The sequence below is a fragment of the Gallus gallus genome, chromosome 1 (genome assembly GCF_016699485.2).
Source record: "Gallus gallus isolate bGalGal1 chromosome 1, bGalGal1.mat.broiler.GRCg7b, whole genome shotgun sequence".
Taxonomy (NCBI): Eukaryota; Metazoa; Chordata; class Aves; order Galliformes; family Phasianidae; genus Gallus; species Gallus gallus.
In genome coordinates, this window is record NC_052532.1 from 130,504,844 (window position 1) to 130,522,238 (window position 17,395).

General features: G+C 38.7%; 1 protein-coding gene across 5 annotated transcripts in view; it reads left to right on the top strand.

Moving 5' to 3' along the window:
* The window catches only part of CYFIP1 (cytoplasmic FMR1 interacting protein 1), a 63,707-nt gene that overhangs the window by 16,840 nt on the left and 29,472 nt on the right, over window positions 1-17,395 (top strand). For 3 of the 5 annotated variants that reach the window (XM_015277764.4, XM_003640523.6, XM_046906214.1), the window contains exons 7-22: window positions 181-277; window positions 414-542; window positions 1,173-1,277; window positions 1,471-1,562; window positions 2,651-2,768; window positions 3,872-3,994; window positions 5,250-5,375; window positions 5,670-5,836; window positions 6,840-6,987; window positions 8,842-8,995; window positions 10,213-10,369; window positions 10,984-11,080; window positions 11,428-11,504; window positions 11,590-11,698; window positions 12,274-12,393; window positions 14,524-14,723. In XM_015277764.4, coding sequence (XP_015133250.2) covers window positions 181-277; window positions 414-542; window positions 1,173-1,277; window positions 1,471-1,562; window positions 2,651-2,768; window positions 3,872-3,994; window positions 5,250-5,375; window positions 5,670-5,836; window positions 6,840-6,987; window positions 8,842-8,995; window positions 10,213-10,369; window positions 10,984-11,080; window positions 11,428-11,504; window positions 11,590-11,698; window positions 12,274-12,393; window positions 14,524-14,723 — 2,019 coding nt within the window. Of the gene's footprint in view, window positions 1-180; window positions 278-413; window positions 543-1,172; window positions 1,278-1,470; window positions 1,563-2,650; window positions 2,769-3,871; window positions 3,995-5,249; window positions 5,376-5,669; window positions 5,837-6,839; window positions 6,988-8,395; window positions 8,544-8,841; window positions 8,996-10,212; window positions 10,370-10,983; window positions 11,081-11,427; window positions 11,505-11,589; window positions 11,699-12,273; window positions 12,394-14,523; window positions 14,724-17,395 lie in introns of all 5 variants that reach the window. The other 2 variants (XM_004938458.5, XM_046906215.1) reach the window with 1 other exon arrangement.

Sequence of the window (17,395 nt, forward strand, 5' to 3'; positions counted from 1 at the left end):
CAAACAGTGTTGCCATTGTACTGACTGTACTGACAGTTACAGGTTTGCTGATGTCTTAGGGTTCTGCTGACTACCTAGTAGATACAGAGACGAGTGTGTTTCTGTTGAGAGGGGATGAGTTTGCTCACAAGCAGTGCCACTGAAGGGAAATATGGTTGTTGTTTTCTTCTATTTGCAAAGAGCTGCTCAGTTCCTACGGAAAATGGCGGATCCTCAGTCCATTCAAGAGTCCCAGAATCTCTCCATGTTCCTTGCTAACCACAACAAGATAACACAGGTAAGCTTTAATTGTCCTTTTCCAAAATACTGAATGCTGCATAAAACCTTTAAAAGAAAACCCTTTCAGTTTGGTACTGGCTGCTGATCCTGTGGGACGGTAACTTCTTGACTTATGTCCTTCTTTTTTTTGTCAGTCATTACAGCAGCAGTTGGAGGTAATCGTTGGCTATGAAGAACTGCTTGCAGATATTGTGAATCTGTGTGTGGACTACTATGAAAACAAAATGTATCTAACGCCCAGCGAGAAACACATGCTTTTGAAAGTAAGTTTCTTTTCAGTACAAACTTGAAGAAAGGTTGAAGCAGAAGAATGATGTTTGCATTCCTGTTGGATTTTTGCTTCCTTTAGCCAGAGCCAAGTAACTCTAATGTTGCCCTTTCTTTTTAATTCTCCAGTGTCTTTGTCTTTCTTTCTTTTTTTTTTCTCTTTTATTTTAAACACTAAATTTGTTAAGAAAACTTCTAATCCATTTTTGTTCTTCATAAATTGAAGTTATTCTAACTGAACTGCAGCCTTGTTAGGAAACTAATTCTGTGGAACGGTGTTTCTATGAAGTATAACCACAACAGAAAGGAACTAAGAAATTTTAGCTCTAGATAGGCAAATTTATGTAAAAGGCCTCTGGAGGTGATGCTGAATTTCAAAGCTTTGAGGAAACAAGTAACTTAAAAATTAAGGTTAGTAAGCAGAAAAATTCAGTTGGTATAAGTACATTTAATAAGAGTGCCAGGCAATGTGAAGTTGGTTGATATTACTTACCGTGTGTCTTGCAGTGAAAGAAGAGGTATGGAGTAAATACTGAATGTTTGTCTCATGACAACTATTTTCAGCATGTTTTTACCCCTGAAGTCCTTTTGCAGAGAGGTTTGTTTGTTTTTTTTTCTTTTGCCAGGTTATGGGCTTTGGATTGTACCTGATGGATGGAAGTGTCAGTAACATCTACAAGCTGGATGCAAAAAAGAGGATAAATTTAGCCAAGATTGACAAATTCTTTAAGGTTGGTTAAGAGGAGCATTTCCTAATATGTAATGTAGAGGGCAATTCCCTCTGCATTTTAAATAAACACCCAGATTAATATAATCAAATAAAACAAAGATCGCTTTGGACTGTCACTGGGTAAATAGCAGTTTCCTTTCACTAAGATGCCTGTTTCATCATTTATCTAATCTTGATTTATTCCCCGTGTACAGCAGCTGCAGGTTGTCCCGCTCTTTGGTGATATGCAGATTGAACTTGCAAGATACATCAAGACAAGTGCCCATTATGAGGAAAACAAATCGAGGTAGGTAGGACAGGGATACAGAGAAGGGAGTATATGGGCTGGGGAAGTTCAGACCCATAAGGTATAATTTCATAGTCACCTGATAATCTGTGGTAATTACTTTAATAGGATTTCACCTTGGTCCGTTTTTTGGTGTGGGTATTTCACTATTAATGTACTTCACGTGGTAAATACAATGGAAAGGACAGGTTATTAAAAATCTTTCTGTGCTGCTGAGCTATTTCTTGCATCGGTGGCATTGCTTTTCACCTGGGTTGGAGGATGTAAAACTTATCTTACACTAATGTAATTTTTATTTTTTCCTTTAAATATGAAACTTTCTTTAAAAGAAATGAAGGATTGTACTAAGCAAGGTGAGCAGTAGTGCATGTGTATATTGTACATGGAGCAGAAACTTAGCTTGTGTCCCTCTTTTTGTTTTGGTAGGAGTACGACGCAGCAAAACAGCTGGAAAATGCAGCTGTTTTATACAAATTGTTCCATGGTTTATGGTTATTGCTTTATTTTAGTTAATGTTCCTGTGCTCCTCTGAGACCTTCCCTCCATGCAGTTATGTGAGCTTAGAATGTAGTGCTTTGCATTTTAATTCCTGCAGAAAAAAAATATGTAACTTGCATGTAATTGCTAAGAGGAAATCAATAGTAGCGAGCCTACTGAGCTGCTAAAAGTATGAGGCTGTTTAACACAATATTTGGTAGCATGTATTTTGTGTCTCTCTTGATAACATGTTAATAGCGTTTAATAATAACTATTTTTATATTTGGAGCGTACTATAAGCTCTTCTTAGTTAAACATGAATGAAGAAAAACAAGCTGAAAGTAGCTAAACATCTTATGACCCATACTTGTCCCTCTCCCCTGGCTTTCAGTCCTTTTTGGTCCTGTCCCTAAGTGTGTGCTTTTGAGAGAGATGGCAGTTTCTATTTCACAGCAGCAGCAAAGTGAAAGAGGAGAGGAAAGTCCTCGCATGGATGAGAAGGAGGATTTAAGGAAAAAAAGAAGTCACGCATTTTTGTTCTTTCATTTTTAGTATCAGCTGTACTCTTTATTGCATCGACTGATTAAAGATTTTTTTGTCTTCTGCAACAGATGGACGTGCACGTCTTCCAGCAGCAGTCCCCAGTACAATATATGTGAGCAGATGATCCAAATCAGAGAAGACCATATGCGTTTCATATCAGAACTGGCTCGCTACAGCAACAGTGAGGTGTGGGGGATTAGAGCTATTTGCGTAGATTGTACATCACTGGCTAGCGGTTATTGTCAAACATCTAAAATGTAGGCAAGTGTCAGGCTGGGTAAAGGATAGAGCTCAGAGACCTGACTCAAGAAAAGGTGGCTGCAAGGCTAGTACCTATTCTGTGCATGATATTAATGCTATTTAAATTTTAAATCTTAAACTCTGATACATCAGACAAACTGCAGACGTCTTCTGTTTATCTACATAGCCCAGGACTTTTCAGCATGTCTCTTTGGGAATAGGTTGTCTAACCTTTACTCCAAATGTGTGCTCATAATGCTTTGAGTGAAGCTGCAGTTTAAGAGATGAGTTGAAAACGAAAATCAAGTGCACATGCGTGTGTAATATATAATCAGTGTCTTGAGTTTGGCTGCAATGATAGAATCATAGAATCACTCAGGTTGGAAAAGACCTCAAAGATCATCAAGTCGAACCACAACCTAACCCTACTACCCTGACTCTAACAACCCTCTGCTAAATCATGCCCCTGAGCACCACATCCAAATGGTTTTTAAACACATCCAGGGATGGTGACTCAACCACCTCCCTGGGGAGCCTATTCCAGTGCTTAACAACCCTTTATGTAAAGAAGTGTTTCCTGATATCCAACCTAAACTTACCCTGGTGCAACTTGAGGCCATTTCCCCTTCTCCTGTCACCTTTCAGCAGTGAGAAGAGACCAACCCCGCTCTGCTGTAAGTACCTTTCAGGTATTGGAAGAGAGCAATAAGGTCTCCCCTCAACCTTCTCCTCCCCAGACTAAACAGCCCCAGTTCCTTCAGTCTCTCCTTGTGGGGCATGTTCTCCAAGCCCTTCACCAGCCTTGTTGCCCTTCTTTTGACCTGGATATTTTGATTTTACAGAGTCCTGGTGGTTTCTATCTCTTGATCAAAGTCTGTGAAATGTAATGAGATAATTCTTTAGAAGAAAAACTGATACTGATCTATTGTACCCAAATCTTGATAAGTGATGCTGTTTAATGCTTAAAAAAATACTGATAAATGTGACTGTAAATGCTGTACACAGGGTGTTTTAATTTTTGTTTGTTTGTTTGTTTAAAAACATTGTAGGTGGTGACTGGTTCTGGCCGGCAGGAAGCTCAAAAAACAGATGCAGAGTATCGGAAGCTCTTTGATCTTTCTCTCCAAGGCTTGCAGCTTCTCTCCCAGTGGAGTGCACATGTCATGGAAGTGGTATGTTTTCTGAGGAAGGAAAACAGATGAAAATGAGGTTGGACAGGCTTTGCTTTAACAGAACAAAAAAAATGCATGTTATGTACTGTTCCCTTAATTCTCTTTGCTTTTCCTGCACTCCTTTTCTCCTTCTGCTTCAGATTGTTCCCAGAGGAAAGCAGCACCTCAGCTCTCCAAGTCTAGGAGTAATATTACTGCTTTGAATATCCAGTAGCATGTGCCTTCTCATACACTACATTTAAGACTAAGACTTCATTTATTTTTCCATGTATGTCATTTAAAATAACACTGTTAAAAATATGCTTACCAACATGCAGTCGCATAGGAAGTCAGCACGTTCAGTTGGCTACGGTTAGATGTTGTCAGTTATTAAACTGAAGTGTGGGAGGTCTTAACTGTACACACAGAAAAGGTGGAAGGGCTTCCATTAGCCAATGGGAGAAGATGTAAGGAAGACTTGTAGTTGGTAAATGCAGGTAATATAAAATTTGAGAAGAGATGAGGGAGAGGAAATAACCTGCAAAGTGGTTTGTATCTTAATAACTTACTTTAAAAACATATACTAGTTAGAAAAGTAGCCATTTGTAGGTTTTTTTCAATCAGAAACTGCTTAATGCAGAAACTGAAGAGGAGACTGTGGGAATGCTTCATATATTCCAGACTCTTACTTAGATAAAAGCTGTATGTCTTACCTACAGCAAAGCACAACCTAGAAGGGGTTGAAACAGGTGGTATATTGTACGAGAGAAGACAGATTTGATCCTGCTTTGTTATACCTCTGTAGAAATCTCTCATTTTTACCTCTGTCTCTGTATTCCCAGTTCCAGAAAAAAACACAGCAGTTGTTTTGTTGGTTTTTTTTGTAGTTTTTTGTTTGTTTGTTTGTTTGTTTTAGCTCTTACTACTGCCAATTTTAGGTCTGTGCTTTTCTTTGTCTTCCTGATTTGTATGGATTCCCTTAAGTGCTTGTCATGTAAGTTCTTCTGCCCTCCCACTGAGATTTTCTTCTGGCACGGAGTATCTCACTTATTGATCTGTTTTCTGAATTCACTCAGTATCCGTTAACCTTGTTACATACATTGTGTTCTGTTTCAGAATTTATGCAGGTTTTGAGAATAGCACCAAATATTTTTCAGATGTTCTTGAAAACATCAGAGTATTTTATAAGCATATTATTTGTGTTCAGATATGCTTTGTTTATCAGGCCTTTTTTATTTCCATCTTTCTTCTCCCTATTCCACTTCATGAACTGCAGTATTCATGGAAGCTGGTACACCCAACTGACAAATACTCTAATAAAGATTGTCCTGACAACGCGGAAGAGTATGAAAGAGCAACAAGATACAATTATACTAGTGAGGAGAAGTTTGCTCTGGTTGAGGTAAGAAATTTTCCCTTTTCTTTTTAGATAGGGATTTTCCAAAGATTAATTCCATACAAAAGGGAGAACTTTCTCTGAAAGCATTCTTTGTGCCTGTGTTGATTCTGAAAGTGTATGTTTTCCTTCATTCAAAACACAGAAGGGGTACAGGAAGAATAGCCTCTTCAGAGTGACTTTCTCCTTTGCCTTTTTGTACTTGTTAATTCCTCTTCTTTCCTTTCCTATATTGAAAAAAAAAATGACTTTTTGAACAAATATACAAACAAAATTTAAAAAAACTATTTTTTTTTCCAGGTGATTGCCATGATCAAAGGTCTTCAGGTGCTGATGGGAAGAATGGAAAGTGTTTTCAATCATGCCATTCGCCATACCATTTATGCAGCTCTTCAGGACTTTGCCCAGGTCACGCTGAGAGAGCCATTAAGACAAGCAATAAAAAAGAAGAAAAATGTCATTCAGAGGTAACGTTCTTCTTTTCATCTCTCCCTGTATTCTTTTCTCCAACGCTTATTAAATTTGATGCAGGTTGCACAGTGGATGAATTTTGCCTCTTGAATCCATGCTCCCTTTGTAGTCTGTATGGTATTCAGAGTTGGCTGATTGTATGTTGGGAGTCAGAGTGAATGACTGCCAGTATGGCTAAGGTAGGAGTCCAGGTCATCTTGAGCTTCTTAGCACTATCTCAGGATTTCTTCTTACAGGATTGCCTGTAGTTTATTTCTATCCTAAGGAAAGATAAGTACTGTAATATTTAAAGAAAGACTAGTATTTTTATTTTGAAGAAAATTGTTGCTGTCCACCTTTCTTATGATTCACGTGTTTCCTTGTGTCTGATATTTACATCCCGTTGTCTTTTCTCTGCCCTCTTGGCATCTTGCCTTGTTTCTTCACTTTTGCTGCTTCTACCTTATTAGTCTTCCACTTCTCTTCCAAAGGCTCTGTTCCACACTAATTGCTATGACTTTTTACTTTATTTTTGTGTCCCTAGTTGTTTGATTTTAAGTTTAACTTCTTTATCAGTTGTTTAGTCCCAGTTTAGTTAAAGTATAACATTTGTATAAAATCTAGATGAATTCAGGAGTTCTGCAGGAAACAGGAATTATTTTCTTCCTTTTCAATTCAAGCTCAAATTGTCATGTTTTAGTGTGGTTTTATTTGATTAACTTGCCTGTATTTCATGGTGCATGAGTACAGAATGGCTTGATGCACTCACTAAGGATCTTGACAGTTGGGTTTTGAACCAGTTTTAGAGGTCAACTTCCTTCTGACAAAGGAGAAGAGCATTGGACTATCCTTTTTGAGGGAACAGTAGAATTATTATTACATGGATCTGGCCTTCTTGAAGTTGTTGGCAAAGTTGTTTTTGGTTCCTCTGAGTTACCCTAAGCTCGAGAGCACTGTTCGTTGCAGAGTTTCTGCGCACTTGAATGTGTACAAGTCTGAAGCAGTGTGAATTCTGTTCAGTGTTTTGCAGGCCATCAGAAAGACGGTCTGTGACTGGGAAGCAGGTCATGAACCATTCAATGACCCAGCTCTCAGGGGAGAAAAAGACCCCAAAAGTGGCTTTGATATCAAAGTCCCAAGGCGTGCAGTGGGACCCTCCAGTACTCAGGTATTTTCCCGTCTAATGCTTGTGATACTTGTCAGTGATTATTGCACGTCATATTTTCTCTCTGTCTGAACTACTTTAAAGTGCAGTTTTCTTTTGGAATGTTCAAAATCTACTTTGATTAGATTTATATTTACAGAATGACGTATACTTAACCAAATCATCTCTCTGGGTGGCTGTCACTTTCTATTCAGATGTGTGATTTTCCTAGTGTTCCATCTCTGTAATTTGACTCACTTCAAAGAAATATTTTCTCCTTGAGCTCCTGATATTTTAATGTAGTATTTTGGAATGATTTGATTATTTCTTAACTGTTTCCATTTTAGATTCTCTCTGATGTGGCTGGTAGATTTTTTCTTTTAGTTAAGTCTCATAAATTACATTGTTTTAAATTATAGTTTTAAATTATATTTAGAATTCAAATATAAAGTATGGGGAAGTATTTGAATCTTGACAGAATCCCTCATCTTGTTCAGTAATGAATAAAGAAACTGCTCTCTAAAATCTGTATAATATTGTGCTACTATTAGCGGTATTTCAAGTGCATTTTCTGTGGCAGTCATCAAAATCCCATACCTAGACATTGGTTTTGTTTTCTCTGTGTAATTTCCTGTTTTATTTTACTTGTAAATTTGTCCGGAGAGTGTATGGCCTGGGTATTTATAGCCCAACTGAGAAAATGAGGTACTGAGCACTTGGGGTGAAAAATTGAAGGCCACCGTGGTTTGTAAATCAAATATTTTTACATACATCAGTGGGGAAGAGAACCCATGTGGATAACAGTCTTGGGTAATAAAAGATTGCGTAAGTTTTACTAAGATGATTCTAATGAAGATTTTGTTTTGATTTCTAATTTTCTGAGGGAAATATAATCAACTTAAAATATATATATATATCCATCAGTGTTTCTCTGTGCTTGGTGTGTCTGAGAGCTTTGTTTCAGTGGCAGCTACAGGCTCGATAGAGCACATGGTTCTGTTGTCATTTCTACTCATGGGGTGGCACACTTGTTTTTTCTCTGCTGAGGGGGAGGTCAAACCTATCTACTCTAGGTACTTCTCTCTCAATCTCCTACAGTTCTAAAATGGCTGTTTACGAATTGGACATGCTTGGAAATCTTTGTGAAATACTCTGAGAAGCCAATGGCTGAGGGCCTGGCTCCACATCTGCTGAGGTGAATGGTGATTTTTCCATTCGCCTCAGGGAGCACCGGGTGGCAACGATTATTCTGAAGGATGAAACCTTTCTGTTTTAGAAGTGTATTATTTTCCTTTGCATGCTTACTATGCTGCTTTTCATTTTTAACAAACTAACACAGTTCCTCTGCTTCTGTTTCCCCTTCCTAATTTACCTGTGTGTTTTTATTAACGGATTCTCTCTCCCCTGCCTGCCCCTGTCTGTTGGTTTTTAGCTCTACATGGTTCGCACTATGACAGAGTCCTTAAACTCTGCTGAGCTGTTGAAGCAGCTCAAAGCTCTGGGACTGGAAAAGCTATTGCAAATGACACACAAGTTTCTGAGGCAGTCCTACATCTATCCGCCTCTGTTAAACTTTGGTGGTAAGACGTTACTTATTACTTCTACTCTTGTGGTGATGTGAACTGTTCCACTGCAAATGGTCTGCTGCTCAGAGTCGGTGGAGGCCCCTTGGCATGGGTAGGCATTGTACTACTGGGTAGGCTTAGCACTCCTTCTGCTTCTCTTGCTCGAAGGCTTTTGCCCACACAGTGCCAGTTTTCATTTTGAAGTGGAGCAGTCGCTTACTGATAGTAATTCTCAGTGTTGCTCAACTAATGTGCCGTGTGTATTTTCCTTTTTTCCCCCCTTCCACCACAATTGTTTCCTTTAATGATACAGCTTTACATGGTGAGAACTATGTTAGAGTCCCTCATTGCTGACAAAAGTGGTTCCAAGAAAACCTTGAGAAGTAGCCTTGAGGGACCCACCATATTGGACATAGAAAAATTCCATCGCGAGTCATTCTTCTACACTCATTTGATAAATTTCAGTGGTAAGATATGGAGATGATCAGTGTCCAGCTTAGCATGTCCTAACACCTCTAACACAACCTGGGAAATGTTTCCGATTGCCTAAGCCAACTTACTGTTGTTTTAATGATCAAAAACCTTGGTCTGTCCAAACGTTTTCTGAGATGTGATATTCACTATTGTGGTAGGTTTATTTTGACTTGTTACGCATTCATTTATAATGGGTCAAATTTCATATTGTTCCTCATTATTTTTTTTTAATGTTTTCATGCAAACAAAGGGCAGATAATTCTTTGTGCATTGAAATTTTAAAAAGGAAGTCGTTTTGTGTTTTGGGGTGTTTTTTTATTTTTTTCTTTTTTTTTTTTTTTCAAGTACAGAGGAAATGGATTCTCTGTTGTGGTAAATTTGATGTCATTTCACCACTTTTACTATTCAGTTAATTGTAATCGGAAACATGCTGTCCTAAAGAATTCACCTACTGACATTGAATGTATTTAGTCTTTGTCATCACCATGCTGTGTTGTCTTTCATTTTTGTTTTGTTACTGGACTCCTTTACCCTCAAAGAAGGGGGAGCCTGTTCATTTCTGTTATAATGCTGCTTGTGAGCAACACGTCCAGTTTGGGAAGATTTTAATGTAAAAAAGTTATTTTTTGTTTTGGCTCTCAAGCCTTCTACAAATGAAGGCTTGTGCTGAGTGTTTACTGGAGAGGTGGGAAAATGTATATCTGTGTCCCTGACAGTGGCCTTAGAAACTTTTTGTTTTAATCCCTTCTTCATGTGTCTATATGTCACTTCCAGCCCGTCTGATGAGCAGAGATGTGTGGAGTGATTCAGTTCTCCAGAGGGATTGGTAGTGCTAACGGTCCCAGTACTGTGTTGTCTCCTTCACCAGCTACTTCCCAAGTTCAGTGCACAGCTGAGGAGCAGACCCTAAATGAAAAGTTAAATTAGAAGCCCCCCATAGTGGTGTGCAGAATTTTTCCATTTAACTGGTAGTCTGGTCCACTCCCACAGTATTTTCTATAAGAAGGCACCTCTTTGGGGGCCGACATGGAGTTCAGAACTATTTCAAAAAGTCACGGGCTCTGCATTTTGAATTGAGTTTACACATTTGGCTTGTGTATGACTCAGTGCCTGCTTTTATTTGTTTCACCTTGCATCATCAGAATCGCAGTTGTATTGTTCTTGATGTACTTCTGTAAGAAGTGTAATTCTGCCTTATTTATCCCAAAAGAAACCCTGCAGCAATGCTGTGATCTGTCCCAGCTGTGGTTCAGGGAATTCTTCTTAGAGCTGACCATGGGAAGAAGAATCCAGTTTCCCATTGAGATGTCAATGCCTTGGATTCTGACAGACCATATTTTGGAGACCAAAGAGGCATCAATGATGGAGTAAGACCTACTTGTGCTCTTCCACTGAATGATTATTCTTGATGATTGCCGCTCTTTATTATAATGTTACTGCTTTAATTGATTTTAGCAAGCTGTCACTGAGAAGGTATTCTAAACCGTCATACAGTTTTCCTCTTCTCTTTGCTTACTTCCACAACTCACAGATTTTTTTTCAAAGTGAATAAAATATGAAGTATTTAATGTAAATGTAATTGCAGCAGCTAAATATGTTGTTCCCTGGATGAGTTCTCCTCCTAGGCTTATTTTGCAGTAGACCTTCTTAATAACTCAATATAATCAACATAATTGATTACCTACTCAATATAATCCGGGGTACTAAGAACAAGCCTGGTTTCACCTGATGAAAAACCGTATCTGGAAAGCAAGTTTCAGACTGCAAACTTATCAGTAAAAATTATTAAACTAACCAAAGACTTTCTTAAATGAGCAAGTATGAATCTTTATATAAAGTCCAAGAACAAAAAAATCTTGTTTACGTGACACACATGTAGATCACAATATTCGCAGTCTTAAAGTATGTTGACTGAACCATTTTGAAGAGCCATATCTCTACAGACATGTAACATTTTTGTTTGTTTCTTTTTTTCATTCAGGTATGTTCTGTATTCTTTGGACCTTTATAATGACAGTGCTCATTATGCGCTTACTAAATTTAAGAAGCAGTTCCTCTACGATGAGATTGAGGCAGAGGTAAAGCAACCTTACCTATAGGAGAAAAGTAGTCTGTACGTTAGTGTGGAAACTAAATTAAATGATGAGACCTATTGCAAGAGATTCATAACAGGTGGAGATGAGGAACAAGTTGAGAAGACAGAAGATGGATGACTGATTTGCTGATGCGTTGCAAGGAAATGCGTAGATCTTTACAAAACCCTTTGCATTAATGCTAAAGGCTGAATGTCATCTTCTCTTCTGCAAGGGACTTTAGAAACGTTAACTCTTCTAGTTATATTTGCTAAGTGGTGGAAAATCTTGGATACGTTCCTCTTTTTTAATACTAAGTAGCCATAAATGCACTTTTTTTCCTTTCTCCTAAGGTAAACCTGTGTTTTGACCAATTTGTCTACAAGCTGGCAGACCAAATATTTGCATACTACAAGGCAATGGCTGGCAGGTAGATATTTCAGTAGCAAGAACTTTTACTCATGCTTGGGTTTGCTGTTTGCTATACTTTCCTCTTTGCTTTCTTTTCTTGATAGCCTGCTTTTGGATAAACGTTTGCGTTCAGAATGTAAGAATCAGGGAGCAACCATTCAGTTGCTGCAGTCCAACCGCTATGAGACGCTGCTGAAGCAAAGACATGTCCAAGTGAGTTAACTCATGCTCTTTTATTTGCATTGCTGGGCAATTTTCCAGGGGTGTTGATTTCTGTAGATATGCAAAACTATTTCTGTACTTTCTGTTCTGCTTCTGTAAGTGGCAGAAGTGACATTTGAGATAAGCTTTTTTTGTCTGTAGAAGGAATAAACTAACTAAAACCTTGAAAGATCCCATTTTACTTGCAGTTAAGCAAATGCAAGCCAAATAGGAGAAATGTTGTGTGTATTAACGTTGTCTTACTAATAACATCTTTTACCATTTTTTTTCCTAATGTGTTGTTGTCACAGTGTAATGGAGGCATTAAATGGTGATAGATATACCTAGATATAAATACTGCATGTGATATTACTTCTTTTCATGAAAAATTAGATGTAAAATGTAGCACCTCATTTATTCATGGATTTGTAAATGTTATCCATATACTTTATTTCTGTGTGTTTGGAATGCAAATTCACTGATTAAATGTCTGTTAATATGTGGAACCTTGTAGTCCTTGTAGTCCTTGTACAGCTTGTCTTATGTTTTAACATTCAGTTCAGAGCTTAAGGGCATTTTTTCCTCAGCTGCTTGGTAGGTCAATAGACCTGAACCGATTGATCACTCAGCGAATTTCAGCAGCTATGTACAGATCAATGGAGCTGGCAATTGGTCGATTTGAAAGTGAGGATTTGACTTCCATTGTGGTGAGTGTTCCACCTTTTTTCTTTCTTTCTTTCTTTCTTTTTTTTTTTTTTTTTATTTTATTTTTCCCATTAAAAGCATGTGTTGGAATTTCAAGTTTGGCTGGAAGCCCTCTAGGTATTCTCTCAATGATTAACTGCACAGTCACTCCTGGAGGAAGGGGAAGAAGCTGAAGAAGCTGAGCTCCTCAGGAGCTGTAAGTGTAAAGAGCACCTGTAGAGAAGGCATATTCTAGGAGCTATGAGCAGGCAAGGAGAGTAAACATTCTCATAACTTAAGTCACACACTTCTGTGTGTGCTTACACATAAACCGCAGACCAACAAAACAGTGCTGTACCCGGTAGAATCTAAAGGAGTTTGTTTAGCCAGCCAGCTTGTTTTTTGTAGCATGACAAAATCAGTGTAAACTTTTTTTGTGAAGGGGTGAGGTCTGGCATGTGGAAGGAGAGCATCTGTGCAATACCGAAGTGTCTTTTTGAGTTAGTTTCCTGATGAAAATGTTAGTGAGCAATTTTTATTGCCAGACAGCATGAATTTGACAAGTTAATATTCAGTCAGAAATGCCAGCTGTAAGCTGTATTCTGTTCTGCTGGAATGAATAAAATAGTAAGTTGTGCAAGAAAGTTTACCGTCAATCTTTTTGTAATGTGTTTGTTTTTTCACCTGCATGTTTTTGACATGCAGTTAACTCACCTGATTTCATGTCATCCGTAACTGGGGGTAAATAAAATTCCAAGGCCATGAGATGGGCAGGAGTAATGACTTCTTGGTGCACAGTGTTATAACATTTGAATTACTTAAATGTAGTTTTCTTACTGGCTAAGTGAACAGAAACCATTGATGATTCTTCAGTCATAGGTTCTTACTCTTCTTTGAGGTAGAAATTGGCAGGGCTAAGTTGCCATCCATCCCCCCGTTGCCATCTTCTCTTGGTTTTACATAGAATCATTTCTGCTGCAAACTGCTTAGTTTCCTCTGTGAGAAACTGGTACTATAATAGCTTAACTTGTAAACAATTTCTGCTGTTTTTGAAGCTAAATAAGTTAAATGAAGGCAGTTAAAAGATCAAGCTATCTCTGCTCTCAGATTGGACTCAGTGCTGCTGTAGCCATCATAGTGATTCTTTTTGTCTTCTTAAGTTAACTGTCACTCACAAGGTTGAAAATCCTTTGAAAAGTGGAGCAATTGAATCAGATAGCACTATATGGGAACGTGACTGTACAGCCAAATGAAGCCCAGTCTCCACGGGATATTCCTTCGTATGTCATTGTACAACTATAAGCAATGCTCGTTGGTGGTTTTTGGAATGAGAGGTTGTGTTTTCTGTTTTTAATTTCTTTTTTCGTTTTTTTTTTCTTGGTACATACTGTTTAGAGGCAATGCTGTAACTTGCCTTGCAATTGCTAGACCAAGTCTGGTCATTAATGTGTTCAGTGCTCTGTTCCATAAATACTGGTGTTTCGGTGTCTGGTGTCAAAGATGGATTGTTTCAATTGTCATTTATTTAAAAGAAAGTGCCAGATACTTGGAAATGTCTTCTCAAGAGAAGAAACATTATGAAAGGCAGTGCCCATATGTGTAGTCCACAGCTAGTGATTTTGTAGGTACTTTCACTCCATTTGTAAATGGCTCATCTTTTGTTGCCTGTTAGTAAGCTCTTTACCTGACTAAACCACAAGAAGGATTTATGATAAATCTAGTATTATCCCTAGCAGCGCTACTACAAAAGTTTGGTCACCAGTTGCTCTGCCAAGAAGAAGTAACTTTGTGGTTGCTTGTAATGTAGGAAATGCAGAAGCTGTTTCTTGACCTGCTTCTGACTCCATTTAAGTGTTAGAATTCTAACTTTAGCTTAGTTGTCCCATATCTGTGTTTGAGACACCTGCCAGCAGTGCAGACAGGTCATACCCTCAGCGTCTCAGCAGGTTTGGTGGGATACAGACATAGAGCAGTCTTGGGAACACAGATTCCTTCCAGCTTTGTCATTAAGGTAAGAGACTGGAGAGGAGTCAGCTGTCCATTTTTCACTGATAGTCTCCTATTTAATTAAGGTTATTTATGTACTTTGTTGAGGTTCTCTACTTTGTTAAATGTACTGCTTGTTTTCTTTCCTCTTGATTTATTTTTTGTAGGAGCTGGATGGCTTGATAGAAATAAACAAAATGACTCACAAACTTCTGAGCAGATACATGACCTTGGACAGCTTTGATGCCATGTTCAGGGAAGCCAATCACAATGTCTCAGCGCCTTACGGACGAATCACTCTTCATGTATTTTGGGAACTCAATTACGATTTCCTTCCAAACTACTGCTACAATGGATCCACTAACAGGTTGGCATGGTAGCCTTTTGTTGGCAGCAGTCCTCTCTCTCTCCTGCAACTTCTCTCACAGCAAATGCTAACAAATTCCATCTCCATTCATTTAGTGTATTTTTCTCTGCTAGTGCTTTTCTTGAAATAAGGTAAAATGAGTCATTTTACTGTCAAATGTATGAAAGACTGTTATTAGTCCACAGTAGAAATAGAATTTGGTTGCTGAGGTTACATTTTATGACATTTTATGACTTAGCTATGATATGCTGAAAATAAAGTGTGTCCAAAAATACTGCTACGTGCATGTCAGAAAGACATTTGGTAAACAGGATCCTCAACTGTGCGATGACGAAAGTAAAACTATATTCCTTGTTTCCATGTTGATAAGAAGAAAAAGGGAAGAGTTCCGTGTTCGCTGAATATGGTTTTATCTGCCTTGCTGCTGATCCATGTTTCTGAACTTGTGAACTGCCTTTGCAGTTCCTTGTTTCTGGAACTTGTGGCTATTTCATGTCCAATAGTTGTGTCTTACTGAGCCTTCATTAGCCAGGGAAGTCTTACCTTGAAGCGTGTGTCTTTTTGAGCAGAGGAAACTCATCCTAGGTCATTCAGAGAAGCTGTGAATTGTATTGCTTCTTATTTCTTTTTCTCAGCTGGTTAGTGCTACTTTTAAAAGTTTATCTTCTCTGATGGTGAGCTCTTCTTGTTTCACTCAGCTTATGGTAGCAGAAGAACAGCATGTATCTGTAGTGTTAGAGCTTTGTTCCAGGTGTCCTTCCTTCCTGCTGTTGCAGCCTTGAAGGAGAGTGAGTAGTGGAAATAGGAAGGAAACGATAGGATTCAGAGTTTGAATGAGTGAAAGGCACAGCACTTGGGCTTCCCGATTGTGTGCTGTTCTTAAGGATTTGTGTTGCCTGTGGCTTTTAAGCAGAACCCAATTAAAGCGCTGTGAGGAGTCAGTAAAGCAGTACTGAATATTTAGCTATGGCAGGAGGAGAAGCCTGTTCTGATCTGTCACTCTCCTTGGAGTGCTTTCTCTGTCTGACATGTTCTTGATGGTTTTGTGGTGGTTTAGAGCCAAGATTCTGTCTGGGAAAAAAAAAAAAGGGAATGTTGTGTTTAAGTTTTTGCCAAGAAGCTTTTGTTACGCAAATCTGTTTGCACAGCAGTGTTGAACTGTGCATGTTGATGGGTCTGGAGATCAGTATTGGAATGTTTGGTGTAGTGTGTTAAGGATCACATAAGCATAATATTAAAAGAAAATCTTGATGAGAGGGTAATGTTTCACGTGTCAGCTTTAATAAAAGATGTTCACTAGCATCTAGAATTAGTTATTCTCTGTTCATTTTGGCTATAAAGATCATAGTACCAATAGGACAGCTGCTTGCCTATTTAAAAACTGCACACAAATTGAGTTAGGCTGATCCTCAGGCTGGTTGGGTAGTTAATTCAGGATAATTAATTTAAGAAATGCTTAAAGGAGGCAGATCTTGGGCAGATCTGTTTTCATCACGAAGTAGCTCTGGTTTCAGGTGAAAACGGGAGCGTGATGAGAATTAATGGCAGGCACACAATGATGTGCCTGTTGGTGTTTTTGCTGGTGGAGGAACAGGTAATTTCCAGCCCTTCTGTAGTTCTCAAGCATGGTCATTATTTCTGGTACTGCCTTGCATGAGCTTTAGATTGATGAGTTATCTGTGTATTTAACTTAGCACAAATAATTGTGTACAACGAGTATATGGATACACTGCCATGAGCTCTGCGTGAGCTGTCAGTTTAACTCTTGACAGGTAATGAAAGTGTGTGTAAACAGGGGAAGCAATGGAACAGTGAAGGGCTGGAAGAAATGGAAATGAGTATGGTGGAAAGTAGAGATGGAGATATTGCTTGGGGTGGGGAGCTGGAGGCAGAGGTCCCAGGCAATGTGTAGTACCTCTGCCTTGCCTTCTGTTAACTCAAGTGGAGCTGAGGTATGAGGGTTGTTCCTTTAAAGTTAGTGTGTTGATCAGTTTAATTTGTGCCCAGCATCTTTTTTTGTTGTTGTTTTTGAAGCTTTTTTTCCTAACAGTGCATGAACTTGGCGATTTCAAACGTTTGTAAGAGTTGAAATGTTTACAAAGCCTGTGGGTTTTATTCAGAGACTGCCGTTACTCGTGCAGAAGTACTGAAACGTGTGGCATCTTTAATTATTTGGGATTTAGGAATATTTTTATATGTCATAATGTACTGAGATGAAACAATGAAGCTGCTATCAAAAGAGCTAGGAATTGAATTATTGCAGTCGCTGCTTTGCTGAATGTTAGTGTGTTTCTGACCCTTCGCAGACTGTTTCTCCCCCATTGCTTTATCCAGTCCTTTTTTAAAGCTATTTCACGTTCACGAGATACTGTAGTGAGGGGTTCACAGAGAAGCTGTATGCCGTAGGAAAAGGCATCTCTCTCCAGTTTGTTCTGAAGCTGTTCTGGCCAGTTCTTACACTGAGAGTGATCGTGAGCAACCATTTCTCACTTACCTTTTCTGTGTTGCCTGGGACTTCTTTTAAGAGCTCTCTTCATGTTTGCCCCCCTAGTTATCCCCCTGCTTTTCCAAGCAAAAGGGCTTTCTGCACCATGAGATTTTTTCATAGCCCATACCTGTGGTTTTTTCATCCCTCTGTATTTGTGGAACTAGGATGAATGGGCCATCCAGAG